Source organism: Gorilla gorilla, chromosome 8, assembly GCF_029281585.2.
Source record: "Gorilla gorilla gorilla isolate KB3781 chromosome 8, NHGRI_mGorGor1-v2.1_pri, whole genome shotgun sequence".
NCBI lineage: Eukaryota > Metazoa > Chordata > Mammalia > Primates > Hominidae > Gorilla > Gorilla gorilla.
In genome coordinates this window covers 29,812,482-29,830,380 of record NC_073232.2, presented here as the reverse complement: position 1 = coordinate 29,830,380, position 17,899 = coordinate 29,812,482, and the positions used below count along the sequence as shown (strand labels likewise).

The 17,899-nt window shown below is 36.9% G+C and overlaps 1 protein-coding gene and 1 long non-coding RNA gene across 15 annotated transcripts in view; one reads left to right on the top strand and one right to left on the bottom strand.

Moving 5' to 3' along the window:
* LOC115936010 (uncharacterized) overlaps positions 1 to 1,667 on the bottom strand; it is a 65,216-nt gene extending 63,549 nt beyond the window's left edge. For all 5 annotated transcript variants that reach the window (XR_004071585.3, XR_008669235.2, XR_008669233.2 and 2 more), the window contains exon 1: positions 1,552 to 1,667. This is a non-coding gene — a long non-coding RNA (uncharacterized lncRNA). The remainder of the gene's footprint in view (positions 1 to 1,551) is intronic.
* The window catches only part of NEBL (nebulette), a 395,085-nt gene that overhangs the window by 327,652 nt on the left and 49,534 nt on the right, over positions 1 to 17,899 (top strand). For 7 of the 10 annotated variants that reach the window (XM_055353839.2, XM_055353846.2, XM_055353845.2 and 4 more), the window contains 5 exons: positions 1,889 to 1,999; positions 6,414 to 6,524; positions 11,669 to 11,779; positions 15,718 to 15,828; positions 15,995 to 16,105. The exons of the other annotated variants lie outside the window; for them this stretch is intronic. In XM_055353839.2, coding sequence (XP_055209814.1) covers positions 1,889 to 1,999; positions 6,414 to 6,524; positions 11,669 to 11,779; positions 15,718 to 15,828; positions 15,995 to 16,105 — 555 coding nt within the window. The remainder of the gene's footprint in view (positions 1 to 1,888; positions 2,000 to 6,413; positions 6,525 to 11,668; positions 11,780 to 15,717; positions 15,829 to 15,994; positions 16,106 to 17,899) is intronic. 10 annotated transcript variants of the gene reach the window in all.

The window sequence follows — 17,899 nt, the reverse complement described above, 5'->3', positions numbered from 1 at the left end:
AGTATCTTTGGACCCAATTCGTATGCTAAAGGCCAGAAAAATAAAGTAGCTAAAAGTCTTAGACAAAGTTTGGTGTAAAAAATATTTTTAAATATAGGACTGATGAAGTAGGTATAAAGAGAATCATTTGTCTTAGAGATGTTTTTTTATTCCCAAGAGGTAGGTTTGACTATGAGTTCCTCAAGGAACCTCTTACAGGTAAACTTAAGTATTTATGATCCCAAGAAAAGCCACTGGTATCTTTGCTATGGCCTATAATTAAGTTTATCATACTTTCTTCCAATGGCAGATATAGGCTTAATGTGTGTGTTTTCTGGAGGAAATCTTTAAATTTGGCTTGAAAAGTTCTTTGTCTTATTTCACAAATACTGCTTTCTTCAAAAAGCCTACCCAAAAGTTTTTTTTTCTAGCTATATATTTTGGCTACTTCTAGTCATAATTAACCTCCCTTAATGACTTACTTCAGTAAAATAACTATTTTTTTCCAGAAGTGCTTTTTGAAGTGAATTAGCTGATGTAAATGAATGCGTGAATGCATAGACATATTTCTATTTCACCATTTAGAGAGTCCTTTTTAGCCTAGAGATGCCCTAGATTCAGCCTTGTAACTGTTATCTCTACTAATTCCACATAAGGAAGAGGAAAGTTTCTAGTTGTTGTTTTTGGTCATTGTATCTCAGTTCTTTAGTTCAGGATGTTCTCAATGCAACTGGTTATTTAACTTTGTTAGACTTTCAGAACATCCTTTGTTTCTCTCCTTATGGCTATATCCACATCGTTTGTTAGATTGCTGTATGGAACACAAGTGCTAAGTGAGGAGACAGCATGCTTCTCTTATTCTCCTTCATGGTTTAGAGACATTCTTTATTTATAAAATTACCTATCTCTGTAATGAATAAATAATAAACCTGGAAATAGCTTCTCTTTTTGCCAGAATAACAATTTCATGCAGAATTTATTTACTTTTATCATTTCAAGGATGCAATTTGAACAAAATATTTGGCTGGTAAAATCTGGGCCCTTGTTTAGTAGATATTTCACATGGATGGATATTTTTGTTATTCAGAGAGGCTGTCTTTATAGTCATAAAGCATGCATTATCACTGATTTTTCAAATGTGTAGTTCAAATGTTAGAATTTAGAGAATCATAGCCAAAGAGTGGCTCAGTGTTTTAAAAAGGCTAATGGTGGTCTGAATCTAAGCCCCCAACTATCACCGTCGCATCCACCTTTCATTTCTTGTTGTGAACTCTCACTTAAAGGAGGAGTTCAGTTATAAGGTTCAAGATAAAATTCTCCTCACAGCACAACTTCATTCATATCAAACACCATAGATGGTAGAGAAATATTCTCAACTCCAAAATCATTAAAGGGAAACCCCCTCCCTAACCCTCAGGCATAATTACATTTTAGAAGTGATGTTTCCTGAATTTGCAAAAGTCTGATGAAGAAGGATGATGGGGACATGAACATTAATGCTGCTTGGGTTTGAAGGTGGTTTGAATGGCTTCCGTGCCACCAGATTTTCCCCCAGTCAGTGGATCCACTCACCTTGGAGTAAACCAATTGGAGGATCCAGTCAAATAGCCAGTCTTGTTGGTTCTCCTCCAAAAAATGGGCTGATATTAATCCTAGGCTAGTAAGATGTTAGGAAGCCTCACTTAGAATGATTTACCAGAGGAAGAGTCCACTTAATAATTCTCCTTTGTTTGGTAGAATTCTAAAATTTATGACAAAGTTGAACTTATTTCCCTGTTGATAGGATGACCCTTAGGTGGTAGAACTACCTAAGAAAACATCATTTTTGTTCTGGGAACTCTTGTTCAAATCTCTTTTCAATGGTCACTGATATTTGCTAACTTTAAAATTATGTGGTCTTATTTAACAGAAAGTTTACAAAGAGGATTTTGAGAAGGAGATTAAAGGAAGGTCATCACTGGATTTAGACAAGACTCCAGAATTTTTACATGTAAAGTACATCACCAACCTTCTGAGGGAGGTACGATCTTGGTGTTTATTATTAAATATTATGAAGAAAAGTAAAGAAAAAACCCAGGAAATGTGTACCTAATTCTCTACTAATTCAGTGTTTCAGATATTAAGGCATTACTCTTTTTTTTCACTTTGATCTTCACTAATAAAGTTTTGCATTTTCATTAGAAACAAGAAAGTGTGTGTTAACATTTCCAATTAAAGTTGCGAGAAGAAATTACCCAGATTTCCTGGGAAAACTTGAAAAACAGCCTAGTTTTTTTGTTTTAGTTGTAGCTCAGAAGCTCTATAAATAGTTCTATAGCTTTATAGCAGTTTTTAAAAAAATGTTTTGAATATGGGTGGAGAGAGCTTGATTCTTTCAAATTTAGTTATTATAAAAACATTTTAGAACCAACTTTTCCTGTCGCTTTCCTGCAGCAAATGTCTCTAAAGGAAGGAGGAAAAAGACCAGAGTTCTCTCCCTTTCTTGACATTTGATATCAGAAATAAGATGCTCACATGTGAAGGTCTGGATAAATACTACATTACTTATAAGTAGTTTGTGTTCTAAGTAGGGAAAAATAATATATTTAACATACAGAATAGAGGAACTCATGTCCACTTTTTATTTTATTCTCTGCAAAAATTTCCTCAAAAATGTAATAGTGCATTTTTTGCTCACAAGTAATATATTAAATTTTCTTAATATTAAGACCTTAAAACTAAAAATATCATGTCTATAGTCCACCCCTTTAAAAGCTTTTTTTTTGTTTGTTTTTTAAATGGTCAAAAAGTAGCTCATAGCTTTTCCAAATCTGCTTATATACTCTTTATATTAAGGGAAAGTGTTCCCTAAGTATAAATGTAGTATATCATGTAATATTTTATATATATTATACACAATATAATATATATTTTATGATATATAAATGGAATGTGTATTACATACATATATATGAAATTTCATTTCATTTTGAATTTTTGAACTGGGGAAACTATTCCTGAAGGAAATCTCTTAGACCAGTGAAATAAATTTGAGATTAATTACCTATAGGAACACATCATCATGAACTTCTTTAATAAGCAAATGCTAACTGGCCATACCGTTTAACTGGTTTTAGAAATTTAATGTGATTCAGTGTTGTAATATATATTGTGCTGAAATAGACATGTAATTTCTATAAGAGTTCTCTTGCTGCACTATCTTTTCTCACTTCTAGTTCCTAGTAAAAATTTTTGAAATTGAAGGCTAAGCAAATGGCAACTTCCTAGAGAGTAGAGCTGTGGGTATTAGAGGCTAGGACACAGTGGCAGGAGGAGAGGATGGGGAGAGGTTGGTTAATGGATACAAAGGAATGAGCTCTGGTGTTCTGTAGCACCGTAAGGTGTATATGGTTAACTATAATTGATTGGATGTTTTTAATAAGCTAGAAGAGAGGATTTTGAGTGTTCACAACACAAAGAAATGATACATGTTTGAGGTGATGGATATGCTAATTACCCTGATGGGATCATAATATGTTGTGTACACATATTAAAATATCACTCTGTATCCCATAAATATGTACAATTATGTGTCAACTAAAAATAAAAGGAAAAAAGAGAAATAGTTGGCCATAAGGCTTTTTGGAAGAAAAATGTTTAATAATTATTTTTAAAACAATTTCAAATAATGGCAACTTCCTACTACTGTTGTCTTCCATTTAAAAATACACTATTTATGTTAATTTTTTTAAAGGAGAATCTTTTTTTAATCACTCATATACAAATGGCAATGTGAAGTCTATTTTGAGGTTCATAAATGACTTTACTATGTGCCATTGCCTTTTTCTTTTATTCCTGTTTTGGAGTGAGTCTTAATTTATTAATTCAGAATACATGCATCAGGGTAGGAAAACGCTCAGAACACTGTATTGTATTGGTCTGTTCTGGCTGCTATAACAAAATACCACAGACTAAGTGGCTTAACCAACAGACTTTTCTCAAAGTTCTGGAGACTGGGAAGTCCAAGATCAAGGTGCTGGCAGATTTGATTCTTAGCAAGGGCCCTCTTACTGGCTTACAGACAGACACCTTTGTGCTGTGACTTCAGTAGAGGGATAGAACTGTGGTGTTTTTCCTCCTTCCTTTAGAGATATTAATCTTATCAAGGGAGTCCCACTCTCACAATCCCATCTAAACCTAATCACCTCCCAAAGGTCCCGCCTTCAAGTACGGTCACAATGGGGGCTAGGGCTTCAACATACGGGTTTTGGTGGGACAGAAACATTTAGTTCATAACGACTATGATGCCAGGTGAAATAAGCCAGGCACTGAAAGACAAATCCTGCATATTCTCACTTTTATGTGGAATCTAAAATACTTGAACTCCTAGAAGCAGAAAGTAGAATGGTGGTTACAGAGGCTGGAGGGTGGGAGGAATGGGAAGGTGATAGTCAAAGAGTTCAAAATCTCTAAACGGGAGGAATACTTTTTTTGAGATCTAGTGCACAGTGTGGTGAAGATAGTATATAGTGCACTTCAAAATTGCTAAGAGTAAATTTCAAATGTTCTCACCACGAAAAAGTAAATATTTGAGGTAATGGATATATTATTTAGATTGATTTAATTATTCCACATTGTATTCATAAATTATGGCAATTCTGTACCCCATAAATATACGCAACCATAAATTGTCAACTTCCAATAAGAATTTTTTAAAAATTAACTTAAAAAATAGTTATAGCTTGTCTAATTTGAAAAAGAGGACTTTTGATGACTTAATTAAATTATTACTTCCCTTTGTAAGCATTTAGCTTCAAATGAACTTTGCATTTTTTACTTTGTGGTTTTTACATTGACATTGCATTAGAGTGTTCAAAGTATCATTTTATACTTCATTTCCTATGATCCCCCCATTGCCCTTTGACATTACTAGAACAAGTATTTTTATTTTCATTTCACCAGGGTGGAAATCAAGGTTGAGTTACTTAAAAGTACTCCCGAAGGTCACACCACGAAATAAATGAAAGAGGTCTGACTTTCACCCGGGTCATTTGACTCAGATCATTCCAAAATTATAAAACAGCCCATTCCAATGTCTAGTAAGCTATTAGTTGAGCAGAGGACAGGCTAATTTAATTATAATGGATGAAGGGAAAGTAACATGAAATGAACCCTAGAATTAACTGGAACCTGATTTCTTATCCGTAAAGGAAATTTCATCTTTCATCTGGCAAGTTAATCATAAATGCAACTTAGTTGAATAGGAATAAGATATTTATGATTTTCATATGCAATTAAGTAAGAAAACAAGCAACTCATTAGCAGAGAAAAATAAGTTGTATGTAAGTATTCATAGAAGGCATTTGGATCTACTTAAAATATGACATTCAAATGGGTGAAATTCAAACTATTATTAATTTGTAGAAAATGTTTTGGTTTTACAATTCTTTAAATTGCATGGAGACAGCCTTCCAAAAGCAAAGCCAATAGAGAAAACAAAACCAAGAAATGAAGAAAGAGAGACATCATGTGAATTCCAACTGGACAATAACTCAATCTTTGGATTTTCTATTCCATGAGTGAATGCATCTCCTTTTTGGTCTACCCTAGTTTGAGTTGGGTTTCTGTCATTTGCAACCTAGGAGTCACCATCACCATCATCATCACTATCATCATCATCATCATCATCATCATCGTGAGCCATAGATTCCATCATCTATGCACATTTAATTATCTATGGATGATTCCATTCATCATCATGAATGTTGAGCCATAGATTCCATCAGAGATAGTAAAGGGGGCCTTGAAATATTCTGAGGCTTGTAGAAGGGTAAAGTAAATACCTAAAGTAATTGTGATGGATAGTGCTTGAAGTATCTGCTTTCAAGTACCATCTGTCAGGCTGTGGTGAGCCCAAGTAATTGAAACTCCTAATAGCTTACTAGACATTGGAATGGGCTGCTTATAATTTTGGAATGACCTGAGTCAAATGAAAGTGGTTTCTGCTCACTTTTTAAACTTAAAAAAAAAACTTTGGCTACATCACTCCTTTTGATTTTGTAATTTTCCATTCTTTTGCAACCATGTTCTTTTTTGGTAATGCATGTTTTATAGAACTTTCAAAAATACTTTAAACAATTAATAAGGAACACATGTTCTTAAGATCTTCCTCACCATTGAAAGAGAAGATGTCTTTAAAAAAATCCACTATGGTACCAAAACATATTGACAGAAAGTATGAAAAGGAAAAGGCTGAAAATATTGGAAGCCACTCTGAACTTGGTAGAGGGGAAAATGAAGTGTCTGTAGGAAAAAAGCATGAATACTTAGCTGTCTGATTCATTCCTTCCTAGTAATATTTTCTCATTTCTGTGATCTCTAGAAAACATGTAGAATAGCACACTGAATAAAGTGATTCCTGCTAAGTTTTGAACTGTGATATTCTTGTCTCATAGAAAGAATATAAAAAAGATTTGGAAAATGAAATAAAAGGGAAAGGAATGGAACTTAATTCAGAAGTTCTTGATATCCAAAGAGCAAAGCGAGCCTCTGAAATGGCGAGTGAGGTGAGTATGTTTATTTAACACCTTAGATGAATATGTTTTTAGCTGACTTTCTTATGTGTCAATCTTTCTCAAAGGTTCTATACATCTATAACTTTTATATGTAAGTGATTGTAAACAGCTATATCCTTGTAGTCTTTTCTTGGACTATTAAGTTTTTTTAAAATCCTCTTTCTATGTGATGTGAGAAAAATGGCCGTTTCCCCATTTTGGAGAAAATCCATAAAATAAATGAAAATAGTTTAATGAGATTTAACTTCATCTTTTAAGCAGGTAAAAGGCAGATGATTGGGAAGGTATGTTATTATGGTCCATCAGTAACTGCAGGTAGAAAGTTCACATGCTTTGCCACTCATAACCCAACTGACTCTCCCAGTCTTGCCCTGGGCTGCTGTTTGAACCTTATTCAGCCTCTTTATCAAATGAAAGTGGTTTCTGCTCACTTTTCATGCACTTTATAAGGAGAACTGAAATGTCTCTGAAGTGTTTTCAGTCCTGTAATCCTTGTATTATGTCGTTACTTTGGTTCATATAGTGTCACTGTGCTTTTAAGAGACTTTGGCTGAATTTAGCAGTGAAAGAGCTTAAAGCCTTGTCCCCATATTTTGAAACTCTGATGATAATGATGATGATGATAGCGATGACGACGGTGATGGTGACTCTTAGGTTACAAATGACAGAAACCCAACTCAAACTAGGGTAGGCATCAAAGGAGATGTCTTCACTCATGGAATAGAAAATCCGAAGATTGAGTTACTGTCAAGGTAGAATTCAGATGATGTCTCTCTTCCTCCATCTCTTGGTTCTGTTATCTTCACTATTGGCTTTGCTTCTGGAAGGCTGTCTCCATGCAATGAACCCTCTTAATAACAGGATAACTCATATCTATGGCCAGTAATCCCAATGGGAAGTGAAAATCCCTTTTTATAGTTCCAATTAAAGTCTTAGGTTTGAATCTCCTTGGATTAATCTCTATCCTGTGCTCACACCTGGCATAATCATTGTGTCTGGGGTTGGGGGAGTAGAATGTGCTGATTATCCTCTCATGGTCACCCATTTGTTGAGGTAGTTTAACAGTGTCTTATAGAAAACATTCTAAATTTTTATGTGTTTAAAACATGACCTTAATCTCGGCTATATTCACATTCTTTAAATAAAGGAAACATTTAAAAGGCACTTTAGTAGAATTAAAAATATATGTGGGGACTAGGGAGGTGATGGAAATCAATCCTTCCCAAGGGTATGGATTGAGAGAACTTAGAGGTCATTTCCAAAAGGAAATCATGGAGCTTTTTGCCAGAAGGAGGAGGAATGGATGCTGGTCAGCCATAAACAACACGTGCCCCTGGTGAGGTCTGTGGCTAACATTGTCATCACATTATCCCTACATTAGTCATTTTCTGCAAATTCTTCTGTTGCCGTGACATGTCCAATCCACATGCAGAGATTGTCTTGTAATTACTTGTCAGTAGCATGTGTAAAAGTTGTTTTATTCTCTCAATGGCAAAGTACAGACAGATGCAGTTGAATGGCAGGATGGCGGCAGGAGCAGCATTAATTAGGCCTTATTAGGAGAAGGAAGGACTGGCCTAGGAGAATAAGATTGAAAAACTGGAAGAAGGTGTCCAGTGTTGATCATCTCCTCTGTGCTATGCACTGTCATTGATCCTCACAATGGATCCTACATGGAGGTACAGACACACTGTGGAGATACTATGGGTTCGGTTCCAGACCACTCTAATAAAGCAAATATCACAATAAAGTGATTCGCATGAACTTTTTGGTTTCTCCATACGTATACATGTTATGTTTATACCATACTGTAGTCTAAGAAGTATGCAATAGGCTTATGTTCAAAATACATTCATATCTTAATTTAAAGTACTTTATTTATAATAGTGCTAATGAACATCTGATCCTTCAGCAAGTGGTAATCTTTTCGCTGGCGGAGGATCTTGTCTCTATGTTGATGGCTGCCGACTGATCAGGATGGTGGCTGCTGAAGGTTGGGGTGACTGTGGCCATTCCTTAAAATAAGATGACAATGAAGTTTGCCACATTAATTGCCTCTTCCTCTCATGAAAGATTTCTCTGTAGCATGTGATGTTGTTGATATATTTTACCCACAGTAGAACTTTCAAGATTAGAGACCAACCACTCAAACCCATTGCTGCTTTAATGACAAAGTTTTTGTAATATCCTAAATCTTTTGTTGTTATTTCAATAATGATCACAGCATCTTCCCAAGGATTTGATCTTAAGAAACCACATTCTTTGCTTGTCCATCGGAAGCAACTCCTTATCCATTCAAGTTTGATCATGAGATGGCAGCAATTCAGTCACATTTTCAAGTTCCACTTCTAATTCTAGTTCTCTTGCTATTTCCACTGCATCTGCAGTTGCTTCCTCCACTGAAGTCTTGAACCCCTCAAAGTCATCCATGAGAGTTGAAATCAACTTCTTCCAAACTTCTATTAATGTTGATATTTTGTACTTCTCTCATGAATCACTAATGTTCTTAATGGCATGTAGAATGGTGAATCTTTTTCAGAAGGTTTTCAATTTACTTTGCCCAGATTCATCAGAGGAATCACAATCTATGACAGGTATAGCCCTATGAAATGTATTTCTTAAATAATAAGCCTTGAAGGTAAAAATTTTCCTTGATCCATGGGCTGCAGAATGGATGTTGTGTAGCAGGCTCGAAAACATGAATATCCTTATACATTTCTATCAGAACTGTTTGGTGACCAGGTGCATTGTAACTGAACATTAATATTTTCAAGGAGTCTTTCTTTTATGAACATTAGGTTTTGGCAGTGGGCTTCAAATATTCAGTAAACCATACTTTAAACAAATGTGCTGTCATCCAGGCTTTGTTATTCCATTTATAAAGCATAGGCAGAGTAGATTTAGCATAATTCTTAAAGGCAGAGTAGATTTAGCATAATTCTTAAAGACCCTAGGATTTCCAGAATGGTAAATGAGCATTGGCTGCAACTTAAAGTCAGCAGCTGTGTTAGCCCCTAATAAGAGTCAGCTTGTCCTTTGAAGAATTGAAGCAGACATTGACTTCTCCTCACTAGCTATGGAAGTCCTAGATGGCATCTTTTTCCAATAGAAGGCTGGTTTGTCTGCATCAAAAATCTGTTGTTTTGTGTAGCTACCTTCATTAATTATCTTAGCTAGATCTTCTCGGTGACTTGCTGTGGCTTCTCCATCAGCACTTGCTGCTTCACCTTGCACTTTCATATGATGGAGATGGCTTCTTTCCTTCAACCTCATGAACCAACCTCTGCTAGTTTCCAACTTTTCTTCTGCAGCTTCTTCACCTCTCTCAGCCTTCATAGAAATGAGGAGGGTTAGGGCCTTGTTCTGGATTAGGTTTGGTTTAAGGGGATGTTGTGTCTGGAATGTTTTGTCTGGTTTGACCTATTCAGACCACTAAAACTTTCTCTATATCAGCAATAGGGTTGTTTCACATTCTTATAATTCATGTGTTCACTGGGGTAGCACTGTTAATTTCCTTCAAGAACTTTTCCTTGGCATTCACAACTCGAATAACTGTTTGGCTCAAGAGTCCTAGCTTTGGGCCTGTGTTGGCTTTTGACGTCCCTTCCTCACTAAGCTCAGTCATTTCTAGCTTTTGATTTAAAGCACGTCTCTTCTTTTTACTTGAACATCTAGGAGCCATTGTAGGGTTACTAATCGGCCCAATTTCAATATTGTTTTGACTTAGGGAATAGGGAAGCCCAAAGAGAGGGAAAGAGATAGAGGAACGGCTGATCAGTGGAGCAGCCAGAACACACACAACATTTCTCGATTAAGTTCACTGACTTATAGGGGTGCATTTGGTGGCATCTCCCAACAATTACAATAGTGTTGCAGGACTTCTTCTTGGTTCAGCTAAAGACAGGGTCCTTGTCCCAAGGCCATGAAAATTTAGGCTTGCAGAGAGTTTGAAGGGTGAGTAAAGCAGAGTTTTATTGGGTGTAAAGGAAGAAAAGGGGGAAACAGGGACTCTCTGCAAGGCCAGAGTCCCTGCTAGAGTGCTTCCCACCTCACAGTTTGAATCCCAGGTTCCACACAGGAATAGGAGAGGCCAGGCTCCTCCCTCTTGCAAACTGCCGGAACTTCTGTGGCTCCACCCCAGCGCATGCTCTTCCCAGTGCACAGGCCAGTTGGAGTTTTGCCAGTGACCCCCTCCTATCTGTCTGTCTCAATAGTAACATCAGAGATCACTGATTGGCCAGATGCAGTGGCTCACACCTGTAATCCCAGCATTTTGGGAGGCCGAGGTGGGTGGATCACCTGAGGTCAGGAGTTCGTGACCGGCCTGGCCAACGTGGTGAAACCTGGTCTCTACTAAAAATACAAAAATTAGCTGGATGTGGTGGCGCGTGCCTGTAGTCCCAGCTATTGGGGAGGCTGAGGCTGGAGAATCGCTTGAACCCAGGAGGCACAAGTTGCTGTGAGCCGAGATCACGCCACTGCACTCCAGCCTGCGCGAGAGAGCAAGACTCTGTCAAAACAAAAAAATCACTGATCACAAAGCACCATAACAGTTTGAAATATTGTATTACCAAAATGTGACACAGAGACACCACGTAAGCACATACTGTTGGAAAAATAGCACCGATAGGCTTGCTTGACAAGCAGAGTTGCCACAAACCTTCAGTTTGTAAAAAAAATGCAATATCTACAAAGCACAATAAAAATGAGGTATGCTTGCATTACTACCTTCATTTTGCAGATGAGTAAACTGGAAAGGTTAAGCATTCTCAGTGTCATACAGCTGGTGAGTGCTCTGGCCTCCAAGTTCATCTGTTTTGTACAACAGCAGCTCATTTACACCCACCTCCCTATCCTCCAGCCCCAAAGAAAATTGTCAGTGAAGATTTTCACATGGCAATTGCCTTTGTATACTAAACATTTTTGGAGCTTTGCATGCCCTTCTTCAGTGAGAATGAGATTATCATTCTAAGCAGTTCAGAAAAGTTAGTTGTGAGTGATCATTCATAGTACTCAAGGAGCTTTGTTACCTCTTTTGTAAAATATGTCTAACTATTTTTTTTTTAGTATCATTGACTGCAGATGCATGTTTGCCCACTGAGTGTTTGAATGTTGTAAAATGTTGTCTTTTGCAGAAAGAATACAAGAAAGACCTGGAGTCAATAATTAAAGGGAAAGGAATGCAAGCTGGCACTGACACCCTTGAAATGCAGCATGCCAAGAAGGCTGCAGAGATAGCGAGTGAGGTTAGTAGGGTGCGTGATGCAGGCCTTAAGACTCATATTTTGGAACCTAACAAATCGTATTAGCAACTTGATTACTATATGGAATTTCTCAAAGCATTGCGGCTGGTTTAACAGTTTGGAATGGAGACTATTCCAAAGCATTATGCCAGTTTGAAAATTTACAGTTTTTGCTTTGCTCATATCCTTCCAATATATCAAGAAAGCTTGGTGGAAGGCATTTTAATTGAACACACACACATGCACACATGCACTCCCCTGCACACCTTATTTCAGAATACAACAGATTTAATGGTAATCTAGGCTATGATAAATGTTTTCGTGGTATTTTTTAATGGATCATGTGCTGCTTGGCATATCTGTATTTCCAAATTTCTGAGCAGAACTTCATATATGGACACTTTACATGAGAACAATAGTCATTCCTGTCTGATTGCATGTTCTTAAAATAGCCTTTGTTGACATGATCAGCACGCATGAAATTTCTACACAGTCAGCATTTTGGATGGAGGTCTGATACAACCTGAATGACCATGTTCATTCATCTGATAACACCAGTTTTTTCTTCATGGGATACAGGATATTGATTTAGAAGTTTTGTCTTAAATTCTGTGACAGGATGGATATCACATCACAAGGTTGTAGGAGTCAGACCATATGCATATTTTTCAAAGGAAATACCCTAGAACTTTCTCTACACCTCTTGAACTTCCCCAGAAAATCTGAGAATATAAAAGGATCACTGGAGTAAAGAAGCTTTGGGATGTGATGATTTTATAAAAAGTGTATGTGAAGAAAAAATCGGGGTGCAGGTGAAGGGGTCCTGTTCACTTATCTCAAGGCTGGTTACGTGGGGGCTTCAGTGGAGTATCCTGAGACCTGTTGTGTGACCTTTGCACTTAGGAAGAGCTGACTCAGGACTGACACCTTACAGGAAATCTGGAAGGCCAGAGGTAGCTGCTTAGCTGCTAGGGAAGTTACTATTGTTTTGAAAATGACTGACATCCCCAGAGTTAGGCACTGGCCAGGGAAATGGGATTGCCATGATTGAATAAGACAAAGGAAGTGGAGATGGTATAGGTTTCCTGATCAATAAGTGTTCCATTTTGAAGTGGTGGCCAGGGGTGGACAGCCAGCAGCATGAGGAACAGGGACGTGAAAACCTGCTTTATCCCTTTCCTACTTCTGTTCTCGTCCTGAGAGATCGTCATTGTTATAAGTTTGTTATGGAACCTTCCAAATCTATTTTGTGTTTATATAGATAAACATACACATGTACACACAGAGACTTAAAAAAATCTTAAATGGGGTCAGACCCCATTTAAGTGGTTGATTGTTTTCTCACTTTATATTAAGGATTTTTTTCCATGTTCCTTCATATAGGTCTACCTCATTCTTAACAGAAAAATTAAGTGTTCTGTAACATGGATGTGAATATGTGACCGTTTATCTTTTGTTGTCTGCAAGGGAAATGTATAATGGGATCTCAACATTACAGGCCAAAACTAGAATCCCTAATTTTCCCCTAGGTTAGGTTTCCCCAATCTTCAAATGGCGCCAACCAAAGCATAGAAGTCACTTTGATTCCTGTCATCAGCATGCTTTATTGACGCCACCCCCATAGTGGTGGTCTAAATCCATCTTTCTTGCCACCCTAGTCCTAAGCCACTATCTCTATCCTCTAGATCATTGCCATAGCTTCCTAACCAGAACTCTGCTATTATTGCCTTCCTAGTAGACATTCTTTTTTGTTTTTTGTTTTTTTTTTTGAGACGGAGTCTCGCTCTGTCGCCCAGGCTGGAGTGCAGTGGCGCAATCTCGGCTCACTGCAAGCTCTGCCTCCAGGGTCCTAGTAGACATTCTTAACCCAGCAGGAGAAGAATCCTTCAGGCAATTAAATGAAATTTTGTTACTCTCCTCACATGCAATTCTTTAATGGTTTCCAGTCACATCCAGTGTAAATTGATTCACGTGGCTCTGGTGAAGTCTCCACTCTCAGGCTGAGAGTCTTAGTCAATAAAAGCCCCCCAAATAATAATAATAAAAATCTCATTTGCATATAATCATAGTCATATCCCATTTTGCCTAAATGACAGGCTCAGACCCTTTTCAACCAATGTTCGGGACTTTGCCATAGTTTATTTTTAATATCAAAAGTTTATTTTTCAAATAAAGTCAATGGATCTTATTGTGACACAAATGACCCTCAAGAGTCAAGCCTTCCCATATCTCTGGGCTTGACCATGTGACTTTCTTTAGCCAATGAGACATCAGCAAATGTGACTCAGACTATAAACACACTTCTGCATTAGGGTTTGCCCTCTTGGAATGTAGATGCCGCCATGTTGTTTTAAACCTTCTAAGTTTTGGTGTGTTTTGTTATGCAGACAACAGATAACTGATGCAAAGGGTGTCTAATGTAGTCTATGTGCTTTAGAACACCTTTACATTTGAAAGTTCATATTAAAAAATTGTTACATCCTTTTACCATCAGACCTTGGTGGCTGTCTGTTATCAGTGCCTCAGTTTCATCATATTTGTTGGCCTTCAAATGAAACATTTCATTTTGGGGCTTTGAACAGGCTGACTAAAACAGAGTGCTTTTTGTAGACATAGTAATAATTGAATATTATTATTTTGAAAGTTAAACATAATTATGTAAACTTTTATTTAGAAAAGTGATACTGGGAGTGTAAGTCAGTAAAAACAGGAAGGGTTATGAGTGGAAGACAGGAGGCAAAATACTCCAAGACTGAGATTTTTGTTTATCACTTATCTAAATTTGAGGATCTCCTAATAAGCAAATCAACATTTACTTTGCAGCAGAGAATCTACAAATCTGGAGTGTGTCAGCATGATAAGAAATAATTGTTTTAAAGCAAATTTAATTGGCTATAGTTAATAGTTTTTTTTAAAATAACATTTTTCTTTGAAGAATAATATACATATAGAAAATGCCAATTTATATATGTACAGCTTTCTGAATTTTATAATCAGTTTTCAAATGTGACAAAGGTCCCTAAAGACATGTGCGTCTATGTAATTATGACTATCTTGTAAGCAATAGGTAATCCATTTCCCACTGGCTTAAAAAAAACAGAGATAACTTATTTGTTGTTCTTATGATTGAATAGTAGAGAAATTCCTAGGCACGGCTTGATCTAGGACTCAAATAATGAGATATAGTTTCAGCTGGCAGTTCTTAGGTAGACATTCTTGTTTGCAAAGAGGCTTCCAGCAGCTCTTATATGGAAAAAAAGATGCATGCATCCTGGAACCAATTCTGCAGTGTGGGTGATGGGGTATAATGATTTATTGAGTCCAACAGATCCCAGAGACTTGGGCCAGTTTCAGGATGGTTTAGGAGTGGGAAACATTGACTTGTCCAGTGGCAAATCAGAGAGCCAGTGAAGGGAATAATGATTTATTTAAGCCCAGCTAAGTCCAGAGATTTGAGCCAGTCTCACCCAAGCTGGATGGTTTAGGAGTGGGAACATTGAGTTGTCCAGTGGCAAATTAGGGAGCCAATGAAGGGAAAAGAAGGGGTGGATTCCAGAGAAGCAGCCAACTCTTATTCACTACAGAGTGAAAAACAGCAATTTTACAATCACTCTTGACTGACACTTAACTAAGCCATATATGACCCAATAATATATCAAGTTTATCACATTGAAATGTTAAATTTTCCCCTTGGCTAGCTGTGTTTTTTCTTCTTCTTAATTCAGATTAGCAGAAAAAAATTCTTCTGATTACTGGTGAATAAGTTATACTAAGTCGTATTCCTACCACAAGTAAAAACTCTATTATTCTATAGAAATAAAAGAAATAAGGATTCAACTTCATTCCAAAAGACATGGTCTTGATGTCAAAATGACATCTCGATTTTTGAGAAGTTTCTCAAATGATTGGAGAGCACTAACTGTATGTTTCATTTTCTGCAGAAAGACTATAAAAGAGATCTGGAGACTGAAATTAAAGGGAAAGGGATGCAGGTGAGCACAGACACTCTTGATGTCCAGAGAGCTAAGAAAGCATCCGAGATGGCCAGCCAGGTAAGACAGCAGCGAGATACAAAGTTTAAAATAAATGCCGTGAATCATAGCTAGAAAGAGCATAAGTGTTCTTTCCACATGGGTGGCTTTGAGATTCAAACATGTAAATTTCATCATCGCTATTAAAGCTTAAGCAAAGCTCTAAGATTATTTTCTCTTCTTTTAGAAACAATACAAGAAGGACTTAGAAAATGAAATTAAAGGGAAAGGAATGCAAGTGAGCATGGATATCCCAGATATCCTTCGAGCCAAGAGGACATCTGAAATCTATAGCCAGGTTGGTCAAGAATGAAGATGCTCAGAATCGTGTATTCCAATGTCATGTTGCCATGTGCTTTGTATGTCTCTATGAATGATATCTTTCTGAGGGCATTGCATTCAGAGTTAGTGTACTCTTTCACTAAGAAACCATTGGCCAAACTTGATTAACCTTACTAATGAATAGGGCAACAGTCATAGATTCAATGCAACAGACATTATGGAGAGCTACAGCCTCTCTGTCGGGGGTCCTTGTTTTGAGTCCAAGGACATTGAAACTTTTTTTTTTTTTTTTTTTTTAAATTTTAGAGATGGAGATCTCACTCTTTCACCCAGGCTGGAATGCAGTGGCACCATCATAGCTTGCTGCAGCCTCAAACTCCTGGGCTCAAGCTTATCTTCCTGCCTCGGTGGGCATGAGCCATTGTGCCCAGCCCAAGGATATTTTAACCTTTTCTTTCTTTCTTTTTTTTTTTTTTTTTGACCCTATTGGACACTTGGCTCAAATGCTTTTGCTAATACTACAGAAAAATAAATTACAAACGATTTGTCTTTTAACCATTTCATAATGAATATTAATATTAAAATAGTTCCAAATAAAGCTAACAGTGGCTAAAGCTGCACAAGTTATAAAGTGAAGTTTAGCATTAGGTAAAAATTAAGGGAACAGTGAGGTTTTCTTGGTAAAATTTAGATTTTTCAAATATACTTGTCCCATATTCTGTAAACCAAGCTGGATGTGGGAGAAGTAATGACCACAAAAATTTATGGAAGAAGAATTTATTTATAAAATCTGACTTGGGCAAAAACATTCATTAGCAAATAATATCTTTGCTGTAACATTTACTAAAAAAGAATGACTCCCAATGGAAAAAAATAGAAGGAATGAAAAAAATGAAAATGGTTATTTAAAATTGACCATAGCATTTAATTTGATTAATGGAGTTTATGCAGAAAGGAATGTGTAACAACATTTGGTGAAATTTGTTAAAATTCTGATTAAGACATAAGCAAGGACATTAACCATCCACTAGTTCAAAAGGGTAGTATCAAGATGGCAGAGTCAAATGTCAGAGGACTTGTGTGCCTCTCAGCCTCCACAGCCGACACAGCCGCTGGGATGGTCCTGAAGTGTGTGTTCTTCTGTTCTCAGTGTTCGTGAACCTGGAGACATTGGCTTGGCCATATCAGCTTAACTAAAATCCTAGGTCAATGCATTAAACAACAAATAGACATTTGAGTCAGTGGAGAAGAGTTACTTACTCTCTCAAGAATGCCAAATTCATTCCTTCAGTAGGTAAATACCTCCTGAGCACCCATTTGCAGGCAAAACTAGACATGGCTTTGCTCTTGGAAAGCTACAGATAAATCTAATAATCATGTAAATATAGTATTACAACCATGATATATACACCTGAAAGTAAAAGTATTGAGAGTGAAGGTGCCTGAGCTGTCAGATTTCCTGCGTTAACTCAACAGCATAGATTTTTTTTTAGTGTGATGTGAGAATATATCTAATTTTAAGGGATTTTAATCACTGAAATACAATTGGGATACTTACGAGGGTGTAATGAAGCCTGGTGCATTTCAACATGAATAGTAGTTACCTTTCTTTTTTTTAAATTTTATTATTATTATACTTTAAGTTTCAGGGTACATGTGCACAATGTGCAGGTTAGTTACATATGTATACATGTGCTATGCTGGTGTGCTGCACCCATTAACTCGTCATTTAGCATTAGGTATATCTCCTAATGCTATCCCTCCCCACTCCCCCCACCCCACAACAGTCCCCAGAGTGTGATTTTCCCCT